This window comes from Columba livia, chromosome 4, assembly GCF_036013475.1.
Source record: "Columba livia isolate bColLiv1 breed racing homer chromosome 4, bColLiv1.pat.W.v2, whole genome shotgun sequence".
NCBI classification, from domain to species: domain Eukaryota; kingdom Metazoa; phylum Chordata; class Aves; order Columbiformes; family Columbidae; genus Columba; species Columba livia.
In genome coordinates, this window is record NC_088605.1 from 75,925,225 (window position 1) to 75,940,410 (window position 15,186).

Sequence of the window (15,186 nt, forward strand, 5' to 3'; positions counted from 1 at the left end):
AAGGGCTCACTCTCCCACAACTACATTTATGAAGAACAGCTACCAAACCCACTTTTCTGCCATCACGTCAGAGAGGAAGGACCATTTGTAGTAGCAGGTACACAGCTGTGTTTCCTGACAGGGCCTATTTAGCCTCTGTAGAATAGTACAGTAGAAAAAAAGATTTGAAGTCAGACTTTTCAGCTGATGCAAAGTGCTCAACATCAATCTTATGAAATAAAGTCCAAAAGTACAGGTAGGAGAAAGCCAGATGGGGTGCAAGCCCATCGTACAGGAGTCCTGCTGGTTCCTACCAAGCAGCACGTGAAAGGTTTTGCTGTTTGTGAGGGTGCAAAGAGCTGCATGTCTTTGTTTCCATCTCCTCGCTTCAGGCAGGCAGAGAAACAGCCAAAGCAACTGAGAGGATCACAAAAGAATGAAGGAGCAAATGAGTTTTCCCGGATCTCTTAATCCTCAGACAACAGCCCAAACAAACAGCGTCAGTCACATGCATCGCAAAAGGCTGGTACGCAAAGTAATTCCTGCAGAGTTATAAACGGTGGATAAAGCTTTACAGACTTTTTCTTTTAAGAAAAATACCCCAAACAAACAAAAAACCCAACATATTTTTAAAGTGTAAGAGCACTGAGACTAGCTGGAAAGGCGAGAAAGCAAATTTGTCTTTGCCTTGCACTGTTGCACGTAGCAAACTAAAATTCAGCCTAAATCTATAGATTCTGAAAGCAAACTAATATAGATACAGAATTCACATGCAGGAATGCAGATACTGAGAATAAATCAGCAGAGACATTTCAATAGGGGTACAAGGCTGGCAGAGAAATCCGTTGGCACAGCCTCTGCTTAACAATGAATCCTCCAGGCAGCATATTTCTGGGAAGGCTTTTGGTCATTCCTTTCTCATTGCTCCCCTGCACCCCGAGTGGAGCGACGACTGAGTATTTACAGCCTGGCCGTGGCAGGAGGGTGACAGCCCTGCTGATTTAGAACATGCTTCTACTAGGAAAAGGGACTCTGTGAATGATAACCTCATAGCTTTCTATTTATTACATCTCACTGATTCCCAGTTCAAGTGAACTGGAAAAAAACCCTAATAATTACAACTCGGCCAGATTGTGTTCTTCCTTGTTTACCTGTCAATGGCAATTAACAACCCATGAGTCACTCTGGCTTTTTTTCATAGCAAAACCAAAACTGAAAGGTTCGGTGGAGCTTTTCTACTTTTTGCCTTTTAAATGAAAGAAATATCCCCCTCCAGAGCTCCCTTTTTGCAATGTACAGGTGCCATGGACCCGTTTCTGAAGGTGAGGGGCTCCAGGGTCTCCCCTCCCAAATAGCAGAGTGGGATGGGGATGCTGTATCTGCTAATTTCTTTCTTATTGTTGAGAAAAGCAAACATTAACCACAATTTTAGTGAATGTGTTCCCTCTGCTACTGTTTTTAAGCTCTTCTCCAAACCCAGAACTGTCCTATACACCTGAAATATCTGTTGTTCTTACCTTCTTCCTACTCTATTAGCCATATAAGTCACATAGCAACATAAATCATTAATAACTCAATCAAAGTAGTTGGAACCAAGCCAGCAGAAGAAAAAGAAAAAAAAAACAGTTCAATTTTTCCCTATTAATCAGGCCCATGTGTTCTCCATTTTCTTTTCCATTAGGCAAATGGCCATTGAGCATTCAATATTGTATATAATATACTGCAAAAACGTAACCAGGCAGTTTAGTTCAGCTGCTCAAATCATGTGAGGCCACCAGCATTTTACAGCTGCCTCTGTTTGCTCTGATCAAACTCAAGGGGTTTGAGATTTTATGGACCAGAACTGGCCACAGAATTTTTTTGTTCATTTTTAATTTTATTCCACTTTTGCACATACACAAAAAGAAAAAGAATTGAATGCAGGAAACTCTATTCTGAAGAGATTTTTGAGCTTTGTTTGTTTTCCATCAGAGCAGAAAGGGCTGGATTTTCCATCGCATTCTTCATGGCCCAGAGATCCTTTTCCATCAGTTTGCTTTGTTATGCTGCAGCTTTTCAAGATTTGTTTAGGAAAGTGTTGGAAAGCAGCAAAAGGAAAAATGGAAGAAAAAAAATAAGCAAGAACTGCCAAGCCAAAGATGGAATTGACTCTGTTACCTTCATTGAGGAAAGATGGAAACCAAGGAAGAATGCTTTTAAGATGTAAATATTTCCTTTAGAAACATTTCATGAGAACTGGGAGACAAACAGTCCATATAAAGCTTTAACATGTGTAAGGAATCCCTGCTGAACTCCAATCTTGACCTCCACTTCCTCCATCTCCCAGCGTTAGGTAACAGATGGGATCCTGAGACACTCTTGGGCAATGTTTCCATTTTACCAGCTAAAAATGGAAAAGGAAAGAGGTCTGGTAACCCCCAAGGAAATGTTGCTTCTCTTTGGGCCATATGCTTGAAAAATAGCTTGTATATGTATACTTAAAGTTCCATCCTGAGAGAGGACAATGCAGGACCAGCAATTTGGTTTCAATTTGTTTCTGGCTTGTGCTCACTTTACATTTAGGGTGTGCAGCCACTATTGGTTCTCCTGCCGGTCAGAGCACATGAAACTAGGAATAGAGTGACAAGCACCACTTCAGAAATGTCTGGGTTTAGAAGACGGATTGCTCTTCAATTAGTACATAGCTCTTCTCTTGATAAACTCCCTTGTACCTTTGAACACAACTAATGGTGAGCTGCAGTCTCTCCCCAAAAAGACCCTGAAAGGAATTAGTGGAAAAATGAGTAACAGCTATGTTTTCTATACCTACTGCTTCAATAGCAGTTCCTGCTGCTACCTCATCCATTATCTTCTGGCAGCATGACTGGTGGCCACAAATACTGATTAGACTGGGTTTTTTTTTTTACTGCACTGAAGAATTGGCTCTTAATAGCAAACAAATGGAGTGGCAGAGTATCCATATTAATACCAGCGATAATATGGTAATGGCACCATCAATGGCAAGACAGCCTTGGCAAAGCACATCAGTTACTGGGATGCAGAGCACGAGAACCAAAGAGCATCTTGATTAAAAGCTTAATTTGCCTATACATCTCACAGTTACTGATCTGTTAGTGGCTACTTATTATTATTTCAAAGGTAAGCTTTCAAAGCCACATCAGGTTTATAGGATTTCATTTTTTCCCCAAGCTGCTTTGTAGCAACAATGTAGTTAGAAGCCAGTTCTGTACTTCTTGCTGGCTGCAGCAAAAGTTATCATCAGCAGTGGTTTTGCAGAAGAACTTAAACTCACCCATCATCTGTAGCTCCAGTAATTGAAGACATCTTAGTTTCACCTAGTAGCAAACACCAAACATTTTTGAGTCCAGATGTAAATAAATAATATACGGGTGTAACAAGGTACCAATCTTCCTTTGCAGCCTATTTGAAGGATTTCTCACTTGTCACCTCTTAATTTGTTCATGCTGAAATACCCCCATTATTTCTTGTAGAAACTCAGAGAAATAAAAAGAAGCATTACCTGACTCAGAGCTGCTCCTTCAAACCCTTTATTTGCAAGACTACCCCTCCCAACCCCAATTTATAAGGAGGAGTAAAACCATTCTGATGCTGCTTGACTTCAACTCAAGACACCTGCCACAGGGCCAGAGCTACAGCAGAAAAGCGTCTGCAAAAGACACTCAAGAACTGAAATCGATTGTGAATTGTTTTCCAAATTACATTGCTGTGCCATTTTCAGGCAGTTTTCATCCTGCCTACCCTTATTTCGCACTTGTTTTCTCCCCACTGTATTCCCACTCGCTGCTCTCTTCTGCCCAATGCTCCCAAGTTTCAGCTCATACCACTAACATTTTCTCTCTCACTTCTCATGCCTTAAAATGCTAATACCTCTGTCTCCCCCGCAAAATAGTGTGTCTCCACTATCCAATAGCATTTAGCTATACCGTATCTTTCAGTTCTGTTCCATATTAATCTTAAAAATTAAATTTTAGACAGCAATGATCTCTGCTGCTTTTCCTCTGGACCAGGCTTTACCAGACACTTTCTCATTATGTCACTCAGATTCAATTTCACTTTCCTTCGGACTAAATATTGCCACAGATACCTAACACTTTCCCTCTGCTGTATAAAAATAGAGAGACCTTTCGTCTACTTTTTAAGAAATCTATCGCGGTTCATGTGTAAGACAACAGAAATCTTTGCAGCGAGCGTTTCTGGTTTCTCCCCAAACCACCAACCAATTCCTTGTGTTTAGATGGCTGGAGTCTAGCCCTGCATTATTAATGTGTTGAGAAGTGTTTCCATTCACCCTGGTGCCGAGAGCTGGATCTATACTTTGTGTCACCTGAAATCCAAGAGCACCCCTGTGGCACGGGACATTCCCGGGGGCTGCAGAGACCCCTGCCCCCTTTTTAACATGGTTGTTTCCTGAGTGCTTTGGAGCAGCATGAGAATCAAAGGGTATATCTTTAAAAGATATCAGTGCTTAAAACTGCAGTAACATGTGTGGCTTTTCCCTGGATAATGCCACTAAAGGTCCTTATGACTTCCCTTGTCCTTTATCTATAAAACAGCCTCCCCTCTTTTGCTGCTAGTGGAGCTGGGAAAAGATGTTTTTACTGGCAAAAACCCCATGAAGTAGGTGTGGAGACACCCATGATGAACTTTGTGTAGAGAGGGACTCGGTGGGACACAGCCAAGAGGTTCAAGCATGATACAAAATCCCTAAATCAATCATGAGGGGTTTTAAAAATATCTGAAATACCCTTGTTGTGGAAGGGAAGAGACAGAGCCCAAGGTCCTGCCTGCCCCAGGCTGCCTTTACAGACAGACACATGATGCACGTTTTGGGTCATAGCACCCAGGACGTCTTGGCTACAGAAGCTGAAGTTATTGAGGGAAATGTTTTTTTTAGGTGCATTTTCTGAGTAAACACTTGCCCTCAACAGGCGCAGCAGCAGTGGGGTGGAGGCAATAATCTGCTCAAAACCAAGCCTTCTTTGCTGGTAATTAATGACCCTCTTTTGCTCACCCCATGGTTTTGCTTGTGGGGCTACAACAGATCTGGTGATACCAATATAGCCACTGCAGCAGCACCAAACTACAAACGTTAGCCAGGAAGGACAGGGTATGGAGAAGAGCTGGTCATTAATAGGCTGTTACTTCATGCAATGAATTCCAGGAAAACACGTTGTATTTTGATTACGGGCATTCAGAGCGGGAACTGCAAGTACAGCGCTTGAGATAAGGAAGAGGCCAGATAGATAGACTTAAATAGTGAATCTGAGTATGACTTATTATGTAATTATCTACCCCCCATCACCATGAGGTCTGCATATCTCAGGCAGCTAAAAATAGAGCCGCCTCCCCCTGCCTTTCCTCCTGGAAAGACGTGATTCACTCGCTCATGTTTGGTTGAGCCCTGTGAGCCGTGTCGACAAAGAGAAGCGAGGGCCACGCGTGTTGAAGCAATGCTGGGCTTTCCCTAAGCTGCAGCAGACAGGCAGATGCTGCACCAGGGCTGTACGAGGAAATTTGATGTCCTCATCCTTATGTCACCCTTATTTTTTTTCCTTTTTGAAGACAGCATAAGCATAATATTGATTTTCTAGCAGGACTTCCCATGCAGCACACTCACAAGATGCTCAGACTTTCACTGTCGTTGCCAATGCTTTATAACATTGAGACTGGGAATTTCAGTTACTATGCAAAAAATTAAACATTCTGCATGCTGGAAAAGAAGCATGGGCAACACTTTTTCCAAATTGGTTATTAAGAAAAGTTACATTCTTCCTATATTCTTTCTATTCTCCTGCCCTTAGGGATACCATTTTTATGTTAATTTCTGGTTATTGCCATGAGGCACGCCAGATTAAGGAGTGAGGATAATATTGATAAAGTGCCTCCTATTTAGTCATGTGTCCTAGCATGGATCACAGGCTTGCATTTTGGTGACAATTCCAGCCATGCATTTGAATCCATCACTGACATTCACCATATTATACAGGTAGAAATATTAAATGACAAAACTTGGATCCCAGTTGACAGCCAACATCATGGTTGTTGCATTATTTGGATCTAGGGATTTGGGTTGTATTTTTGATGTAATACCTACAGCTGAAGCCCAAGTGTTTTAGTGATTTTGACCGTGTGCTGCAGTCAGGGAGGGTGAAGGGTTTGGTGTCTGGGCTTGGACTGGAGAGAGGACGAGGCAGCCACAACGCTGCTACTGTCTGGGCACAGGCTCACGCTACATCTCAGCCTCTGCTGATGTTAAATGAGGATAATTCCATTTTCCTCCCTCCTAGAAAAGCTGGGAGACAGCCTGTTGATAAGTTATTCCCTAAAGTGCTTGCCAGCTGCTTAAATAGCCTGTAAATGTTCCGCAGATACTCTTTAACTAGAAGCACATCATATTTCTGCTCCAAGGCTTTCAGGCTTTTTCCCACCTTCCTAGAGATGCTCCTAGAGATGCCTCAAAACAAGGGAGGCTCCGTTTTGTGTAAATCACAAGTAAACTGCAGAGGCCATAGGACATTTTAGTAGCTGGGCTTTCACATGAGTCCCAAAAGCAATTCCATAAATCTGTGGAAGAAAAAGACGACTGTGATGGCTTATTAAATAAGATTTCTGGTGTGGAACTGCTGAAGGCTGGGACAGCATAGCCGGAAAGTATCAGTACCTGTTTTGCTTGTCTTCCTGGACACTTGTTGCTGGTCACTATTAGAGAGAGGACATTAAATCAACCGGACCCTTGCTTCTGTTTATTCAGGCTGGAGAGCAAAGCTTGAAAAGAAGGTCAACACTCATGAAAATTCACTACGGTAGTCCTCTGCTTTTTACCCAGTTTCATGATTATTTTAGAGTCTGGCTTGTTGAAACCTCTGATTTCTCAGTAGTCTGTGGTATCAGAGTTTTCAGTGTTTTAACACCAATGATGTCCCAGCAGCGTACAACAGCCTTTTCTGAAACAGAGGCATGTGAAGAAGAGAGATTCAAATCAGCAGACTTTGTGGAGTGGTTAAAACCACCCTCCAAATTTTCCATTTTCAGCCCTTCTCTCACACAAGTTTGGAAACGCCACCTCTGTTGAAATGGAAACATGCCATGGGAGTTTCTCCTCTGGAAATCTTATTTGCTGATTCTTGCTGGGCAGGAATTGCTTCACCCAAAAGCAAATGTCTCGGTGCATCAGCAGCACCAGAATGCGGCAGGACAACCCACCCGTGACAACCCACCATCTGCCAGGCACCTTCAGCCTTGCTCAGAAGCTGTTCCAGGAAAAATCATCGCACGGGGAAAACCAATCCAGTCCGGCACACAAACAAAGACTTTATGAGGAAACATCCTATGCCAGCAGGGATGCATGCCAAGGCATCCACGAGGGAAAAAAAAAAGAAAGAAAAAAAACAACCATTCACTCCAAAAATAGGCAAGATAGCAAAACCATGGAAAGGCACAGAATACTTCTTTTCACTTGCCCGTTTCCCTTGGCCTCCAGACTGACACATCTGGTAGACTAAAGGCTGGGAGGATAAGAGCTCAAGGGGCCTGTCAGAGGGTTCAGCACTTGCTGCTGCAAAATAAAGTCTTAATCTACGTTGTGATTGCAAACACAATTTGGGGCCAGGAGGAGAAGGCCAAACCAGCTCAACTCCCATCCCCAGAAAAGCGTGTGGCTTTTGGGCAGTGTGACAGTGAGGAGGGAAATAAAACTCAGGGTCATCCCTTCCAGGCAGCTGAAGCTCAACTTATTTCCACGTTACAAAATACCTTAGGGGACAGGCAATTTTTCCACTGAAGCTTGCAAGAAGGATGACAGAGATCCTACTGGTCGCTCAGCTATTTTCCCCCTTAGAAAACTGGAAGCAGCAGCTGCTCGATGGCTGTACATCATCAGGAAATTTGCTGTATTTCTCCTGCCTTGTGCGCTCTGCTGACAGCCGCGTGTGCACTGACACTCCAAACAACCTCAGCCTATTTAAAGCCATCAGCAAATTAGTCATAACAAGACATACTTAACGCCAGGATTTGTTTCTGTGGGTATTTGTACTTGTAAAAGATTTATTATTATTCTACTGATGCAATCAGTGTCTGAGACTTGCCATTGATGGCTGTCACTGCAGCTACAGCTGGCTGGCACAGCTGGTACTCGCCTCAAACTCAGTGCAAAACACAGTTGTTTCTTTTGTCTCCCTGCAACACACACACCCTAGGCTTAAAAGAAAAGTGATTTTCAGAATACATTAATTCACAGACAGTTTATGCTAACTTACTCCTCTGCCAAAATTAACACTTTGCTTGAACAGCCCATTTTCCTCCCCAGGCACCTGTAAAGACAGCAATCATATCCTCATATCCCCCACAGTCTTTCTCCGCTAGGTTTAACAAGGTAAACTAAGTTTGCTCTTGTAGCAGAAACGTTTTATCCTCTTTTCCTCCAGATGCTGGTGCCCAAATGGTCAAGGCTGGTGACAGTGACACAAGTGAGACAAAGCTGCTGGTGGCTCCAATTTCCTTTCTGTTGGGTTGGCCATAAATGGAGACAGACAAAAAGACCTGGGAGTATTAGTTGATTGGATACAGCTTTTTGCATCTTTCATGAAGACGGAGTTGGCCATTTTGCTGCATTCCTGGTGGCTCAACATTTTCTACTATAAGCTGCTGTTTGCATTTGTTTCACATTTACTGAACTTGAACGTGTTCAGTTTCACATTTTCCACACTTGTAGTCTGCTCTGGGCTGGATCGTTTGTTTCCAAGAGCACATCCATGGAAAATTAGCTGTTAGTTAATGTTAAATACATCCATCTGTTTCTTTGAAGAGTTTTACCACCTGCTTACAGTGGAAAGGAACCTGAAATTTGGCAAGGAGAAACTCTAGGGAGGCATCTTCTGCTGTTCCCGTGAAAATCTACCCACACTTAATTCCCTACAAATTTCTGGAATATACCATTTTCATGTGCACCCACTGGCACACGTGTCTGACTGTTCCACGGGGATCAGACCTGCTTCTCAGCATCGTCCTAAGGACTGTGCACCACTGGTGACGGCAGCAGCTCATCTCATGTGTTATTGCCTGTGCCTTTGGCTCATTCAGTCCAGCACAAGGTCCTGAAGATGACAAAGGTCTCCTGGAGCTTTGCTTTAAGGTGAAGAACGCATGTTGCTTTTTAAGTGAAAATGCCTACATGATACATAACCACAAATGAAGAGTAAACATATTTCAGAATAAAAAATTCCAATGTATTGTCTAAGAATCTACCAGAAATTTTCTCTCAAGAAATTTCACCACGATGTGTTGTCACCAGGATTGCTGACAGGCAGGTACATCACCTTGCTGGCACAGGGGGGAATTAGTAACAGCGGATTTACTCCTGACTGGCATTTTGCAGTTGACTTTTCATGTCCTGCTACCACCTGTAGCACCAACAAGTGTATCCAGTAATGAGTGTAACCCAGACATGTCATAAAGCAAATAAAGTATACAGAGAGACATCCAAAATCTTAGTAAGCCATAGTATATGTTAATATACAGGTAAATGTGACAGGTGCCTTGTACCAACCTAAGGCAGAGAGATTCATTAAGATTCAACTAAGTTTTTCTCATTGGAAACCTTGATCCAAACATTGGTTTCACTATAAAAAATAAATTCATTGTCCTTGGCAAAATAAAATGTTTAAACTTGTGGTCTGGTCTGAACTTTCCATTACTCAAGAAAAATGGAACATATCCTATAATTGTGCTATACAAAGATTTAGCAGAAACAAACAATTGCTGGTTGTCATTTAGATTTAGGACAAAGATCAAAGGCTGCAGTCACAGTTCTGATGTATTGACTTTGGATAATATTTTTGTATTTTTTTCCACCTGATTCCTGATATCCCAGTTTTAGATGCTCTGTATGCAAGTAGGAAAATGCTTGGTTGCCCGTGAGCAGTCTAAAATAACTGAAAGGAGATGCTCATGTAAATAAAAGTTATATATGTACCTTACCATTCACTGGATCAGGGCACAGGTTTCAAAAACTCAGCTTTTTTCTTCCTCCTCCTGGCTCCTGAAATTAATGATTAAATAAGAAAACCAAACAATATGTAGTTTAGTTTTACTCCTGAGAATTTTTTTATTCCATTTGAGTGAATGAATACATTCCTTTGTGAAATAGGAAGCAACAGTTAATATTGTACATTTTTATGTTCCATCTATTCTAATGTGGGGACAGTTTACAAGATTTTTCTTTATTCTAGTCAATTTAAGATTCATTTGCTCTGTGACTGATGTTTCTGCAAAAATCTCACAGTGAATGTAATAATTCTATCTGATATTTCATACAACGTAAAGATTTATCATCTACTGCTACCTCATTTGGCATTCTAGCCTACATCAGTTGAAGTAAATGGTAATCTTGACATTAGCTTCAGGAGCAATGGTACTAATAGTATATTACATTAACAGTATAAAAGTGAAATACTTCTTCGCATATACCTCAAGCCCACTAGTTTCTGAGACACTTTATTAATACCAGCACATATGCAAGAGATCAGTGGAAAGTCATCTTGCAGGCTAACAAGTAAAATGCAAAGCTTTATCTGGATATAGAGGAGGTTGTTGACTCTTACTTTAGGTCTTACTTTCTTCATCCCATTGGAAACTATGGCCATATCCTGCCTAGAGTCTTACCCGTACAAATCTGTCAACATCTGAGTGCATAAACTGCTCCAGGGCAGGTTTTTATATTTTGGGACACCAAATACATTTCCTTATTGTTATTTAAAGTAATTACAACAGTAAAAGTCAGGTACAAGACTTGGGAGGCTTATAAGAATACTTGCTTTCCAACGTCTGGCTCAAGAACAAAGGATATAGAGCAGCTGAGGGTATTAAATGGAAAAAGAATTAAGGTCCTGGACTGCACAGTTGATGTAGGAAAATAAACAAACAGCCACACATACAAAAACCAAACAAATAAAAACCAAACCAAACTAAAATAACCCAAACAAACAATAAATGTCCCACAAATCAGAGATGAAAAATTCAGGAAAAAAATTGAAACAATCAGAGAGGGCAGGACAGTATGTTTAGCTGAGGATTAAGCCAACCCTGTTTTCCATGAACATTTTATTTAAGTAATGTTTAATTAACATTTGATTCATTGAATGGAGGAATTGCATTTGGACGCACCAAACTGATTGCAGACAACCTTGCGGTGATGCCTGTACCCAGCAGAAAACCCAGCACCTGGTGGGCACAGCCCTCAGCATCCCGGCTGTGGGTACTGCAGCGCAGTGCTGCCCTCACTGAGCATCAGCCCCAGATCCATGTGTTGGAGCTTCACATGGACAATCATGTGTATGGTGGGGCTCTGCAACCCTTTTCCTCCCTTCTCTACAAGGTAAGGAGGTATGTTGGCCTCTTCTCCCAAGTAGCAAGTGGTAGGACAAGAGGAAATGGCCTCAAGTTGTGCCAGGGGAGGTTTAGATTGGATATTAGGAAAAAATTCTTCCCCAAAAGGGTTGTGTAGCACTAGAACAGGCTGCCCAGGGCAGTGGTGGAGTCACCATCCCTGGAGGGGTTTAAAAGGCATTTAGATGAGTTTCTTAGTGACATGGTTTAGTGCTAGAGTTGGTTATGTTATGGTTGGATCCTGAGGGTCTCTTCCAACTGAAATGATTCTACGATTTCTGTTGAAGGTGTCTGGACAACAGAGTACCTCAAATAATAGTGCTAAGAGTTTTAACATTGCAATAGGAGGCCTGTCTCAGCAACCACCTCTGTAACTCACCACAGTTGTTTGGGTTTTTTTTTCCCCTATATCAAAAGCAAGTGTTTCAGTTCTCTCAAAGTTACACCATGCTGACACCCTGCAAAGCCTTGAGTCTACCAGTTTGGAGGCATTCCTTTTTCTCCTGCACTGCTTTGGGTTTTAGTTTGTTCTTTGGTGGTATTTCTGTCTAGCTAGTTGCAAACAAGATTTGTGTTATCTTCTTTTGTAATAAATAAATAAATAAATAAATAAATAAAATTACTTCTACGCTTTCCATCTTTCCATCTGTTTTTGCATTGGGAGAACAGGAAAAGAGAAATTGCTTCTCGAGACAAGCCAGTACATGCACAAAACTTGGAAATGCTCTCAGTGTTCTCTGCAGAATCTTGGATACAGTCAAGGGAATAAACCAAGACTGTGAACATAAACTCCCCCTCTCTTGTTGGATGCCTGAGTACTGCTAGACTCACTGGACCAAATATTTGCACTGTTATATGCAGAGATAAAATAAGCACAATCGATAACCACAGATAACAATGTGACTGCAAACCCTGTATCAAAACATTATCCCTAAGATAATGTTTTATCTGCCTCTGGTAAGTGACCTGTAGAAGACGACATCTGCTGGGCTGTTTTATAGAAGTAGAGGAGAATATCCTCGGAAGAGACAAGTGATATACAGCAGCCAAGGCTTTATCACTGACCTGTCAAGCCAGCTGTGAACATTCACCCTTTTAATCACAGACTCATTAGGATCATACATATTTAATCAATAGTAGAACTCTGAAGGGGCTCTAAATGCTTCTACAGGTAGTAGTGTATGTTTTAGCATATAGCACCTTGCATTTTGACATTCAGGTGGGTGTGCTAAAGCTGAGGTAAAATCCAGACTTCTAGCGCTACACTTTAAAAGCAAGCAGTCACTTCCCAGTTACACTGTCACTTTGTTTACTTACATTTAGCAAGCTGCCTATTTTTTAAAAAACCAAAACACTGCCAATGCTGAAAATAATTTGATTAAAAGATAGTCCAGATCATCTAGCCATCTGCATTGCTGCCAGAAGCTGTGGTCTTGTGGCACTTCCCATCACCGTCCAGAAGAGAGCTGCCATATCAGGAATGCTGTTTCATGTACAGGTAGGAGGAACATTCGGGAGTTGCCTCTGCTCTTGCTTGGTCACTTTTTCTTCCGCTGGAGCCTCCACCTGTGGCTACAAATCCGGGCTCAGCAAGACAGGCGGTCAGCTTGACCGATGCCACTTGGTCACGCTGCCAGATCTTCCACTGCTGGTTTCCTGCAGCGCAATCTGAATTAAAGCCTGGTTCCACGCCTGAGCTGGTCCGGACAAAGATAAATCTGAAGGCTGCCTAGCGACTACCATATAAACATACAAAAAGTCTGATGATCTAACCTACAAGGCTTCGGTTATTTGGTATAATTAAGTGGAGAAAATGCCAAGAGAATAATTACTGGAAAGTTTTCTTTTGACAAACTCATGACAGAAATTTCTCAACAGCTTCAAGAAACTCTACAGATGAGCTAAGCCCTTCCAAGTCCAGCAGATTGCCCTTTTTGTCAGGAAAGTGGAACAACTGAGTCTCTTCCTCTTCTAGTTCCTCTCGAAATAGGTTGGTCTCTGAGGTAGGAATGATGATGATGCGAGGGACAGTATTGCTAATGATAGAGCCCAGGACTCCGTTAACTTGACTTTCTTGACTTGCTATCTCTGAAGTGTCTGTGTCGCCTCCTCTGCTGATGCTGCTGCTGTTCAAACCAACAGGTAGAGAAGCTGCTTTTAGGGAGCTGGTCACGAGTGTTGCAGGGGGACTGTGTAGGACTGCCCGCCCAAGCACCTTCTCCAGATAGCTGGAGCAGAATGAGACCTAGAGCAGAGACAAAATCTTTAGCGTTGTCATACAGCATATGACTATGGAAATGAGTATTTGAAATTCATTACCACTAGTCTCTATTTGAGTCACCAGTCATTTATTCTAAAACGCTTGAATCATTGACGAGAAAGAGGTGAAATTGTGACGTGTTGACATCTCCAGCTTGGAAAGCAGGATGTTAAATGAAGCAAAACAAGACATGTTCAAATATCAGCAGAGATTAAGAAAAGAAAAGCCATTCCCATATCTGATTTATTATTTTATGTTAAAAACATATTTCTCCATTTTTAACGCGTCAAGATACTTGATAATTGTACTTCTCTCATGGAAAAAATCTCAGATGAGACTCAAGCACACTGTATTTGTTATTTGCCTAAAGTTTCATGATCCTTGTGACAATCTCTATCATGGTGCCACCAAATGACTCCTGGTACAGCCTTTTCCACTTTCTACAACTTTGGATACACTGGACTATTGATGGAGGGCAGCAGAGGTGGGTGGTAGATTTGAGCCTATGTTGCCTGTAACCACATTTGAAACCGTATTTTTTCCATCAATATCATTCACAACAGCTACAGGAAAAGACCAGTGTTTATCAGGACTTCACCTTAAGGAAACACACGAAAGAAGACAGAGCAGATACATGCAGGAACTGGGTCACTGGGTGGCTGGAAATTTCCAGAACAGCTTCTGCTTTAAAATATGTTGGCTCTAGACAATCAGCCTCAGAGCTGAACCAAAGCACAGGAGACAGAACCAGAGGCTCTGGGTGCCCAAGGTGTGGGTGTTTGGTTACTTAAACTAAAGTAAACCCCATGAAAAGGTGTGTCCATCAAAAAGCGGGTGCTACCCAGTCCAGCCACAAGTGGGGGTTTGCAAGTCCTTTCTTTTCTTGAAAACACAGCACTGATATATGCTCAATATCGTGCCGCCCATACAAATATTTGTTTTGAAACAGGTGATATGGTTCTGGCAGAAGCTGACTCATGGGTGACCAGCTGGTCCCATCCTCAGCGGTTCCTTGGGGTGCTCCTCAAGCTCGTGACACCAAACCTCAGCGATTTGGGCAATGAGCGTGATGGATGCACTGAGTACTCACCATCTCCTCTTTCAGTGAGGGAAGGGTGGCAGCTGCCAGACTCTCCCACCCTTAGGGAGAAATGGGGGTTTCTTTCTTGTCTTCCTCCTCAACAAAAATAAAACATTTTAATGTACGCTGAAAAGAGGAAAAAAAGGTGGCTTCTATCACGTCAAAGTCTATATTGCAGCCCTGACTTTGTAATAACAGGAGACTGCCAGAATGTAGACATGAGGGTCAAGATGGGAGGAACTGGAGTTGGGACAGATAAACATGCAAAGAGGCACAGAAGTCAACTTCTTACAGTTGATGCTACTGACTGTGTTTTAATGCAGCTTTAGAGCTATGAACTGATGCTGGCTTTCCAAAAATGGGCAACGTATCAGTGAAAAAAAGTTAATAAGGCACTACTGACATGAGTCACAAAGAAAGAAATAACAGCAGGGCTAAAGAGGACATTGGAATCAGTATAAAA

The 15,186-nt window shown here is 42.0% G+C and overlaps 1 protein-coding gene across 5 annotated transcripts in view; it reads right to left on the reverse strand.

The window, feature by feature from the left end:
* Positions 1-10,077: 10,077 nt before the first annotated feature.
* LOC102093831 (melanopsin) overlaps positions 10,078-15,186 on the reverse strand; it is a 29,236-nt gene continuing 24,127 nt past the window's right edge. For 3 of the 5 annotated variants that reach the window (XM_021289217.2, XM_021289168.2, XM_021289277.2), the window contains one exon: positions 10,078-13,627. In XM_021289217.2, the coding sequence (XP_021144892.2) occupies positions 13,238-13,627 (390 nt within the window). In that variant the 3' untranslated portion in view covers positions 10,078-13,237. Of the gene's footprint in view, positions 14,820-15,186 lie in introns of all 5 variants that reach the window. The other 2 variants (XR_002415047.2, XM_021289330.2) reach the window with 2 other exon arrangements.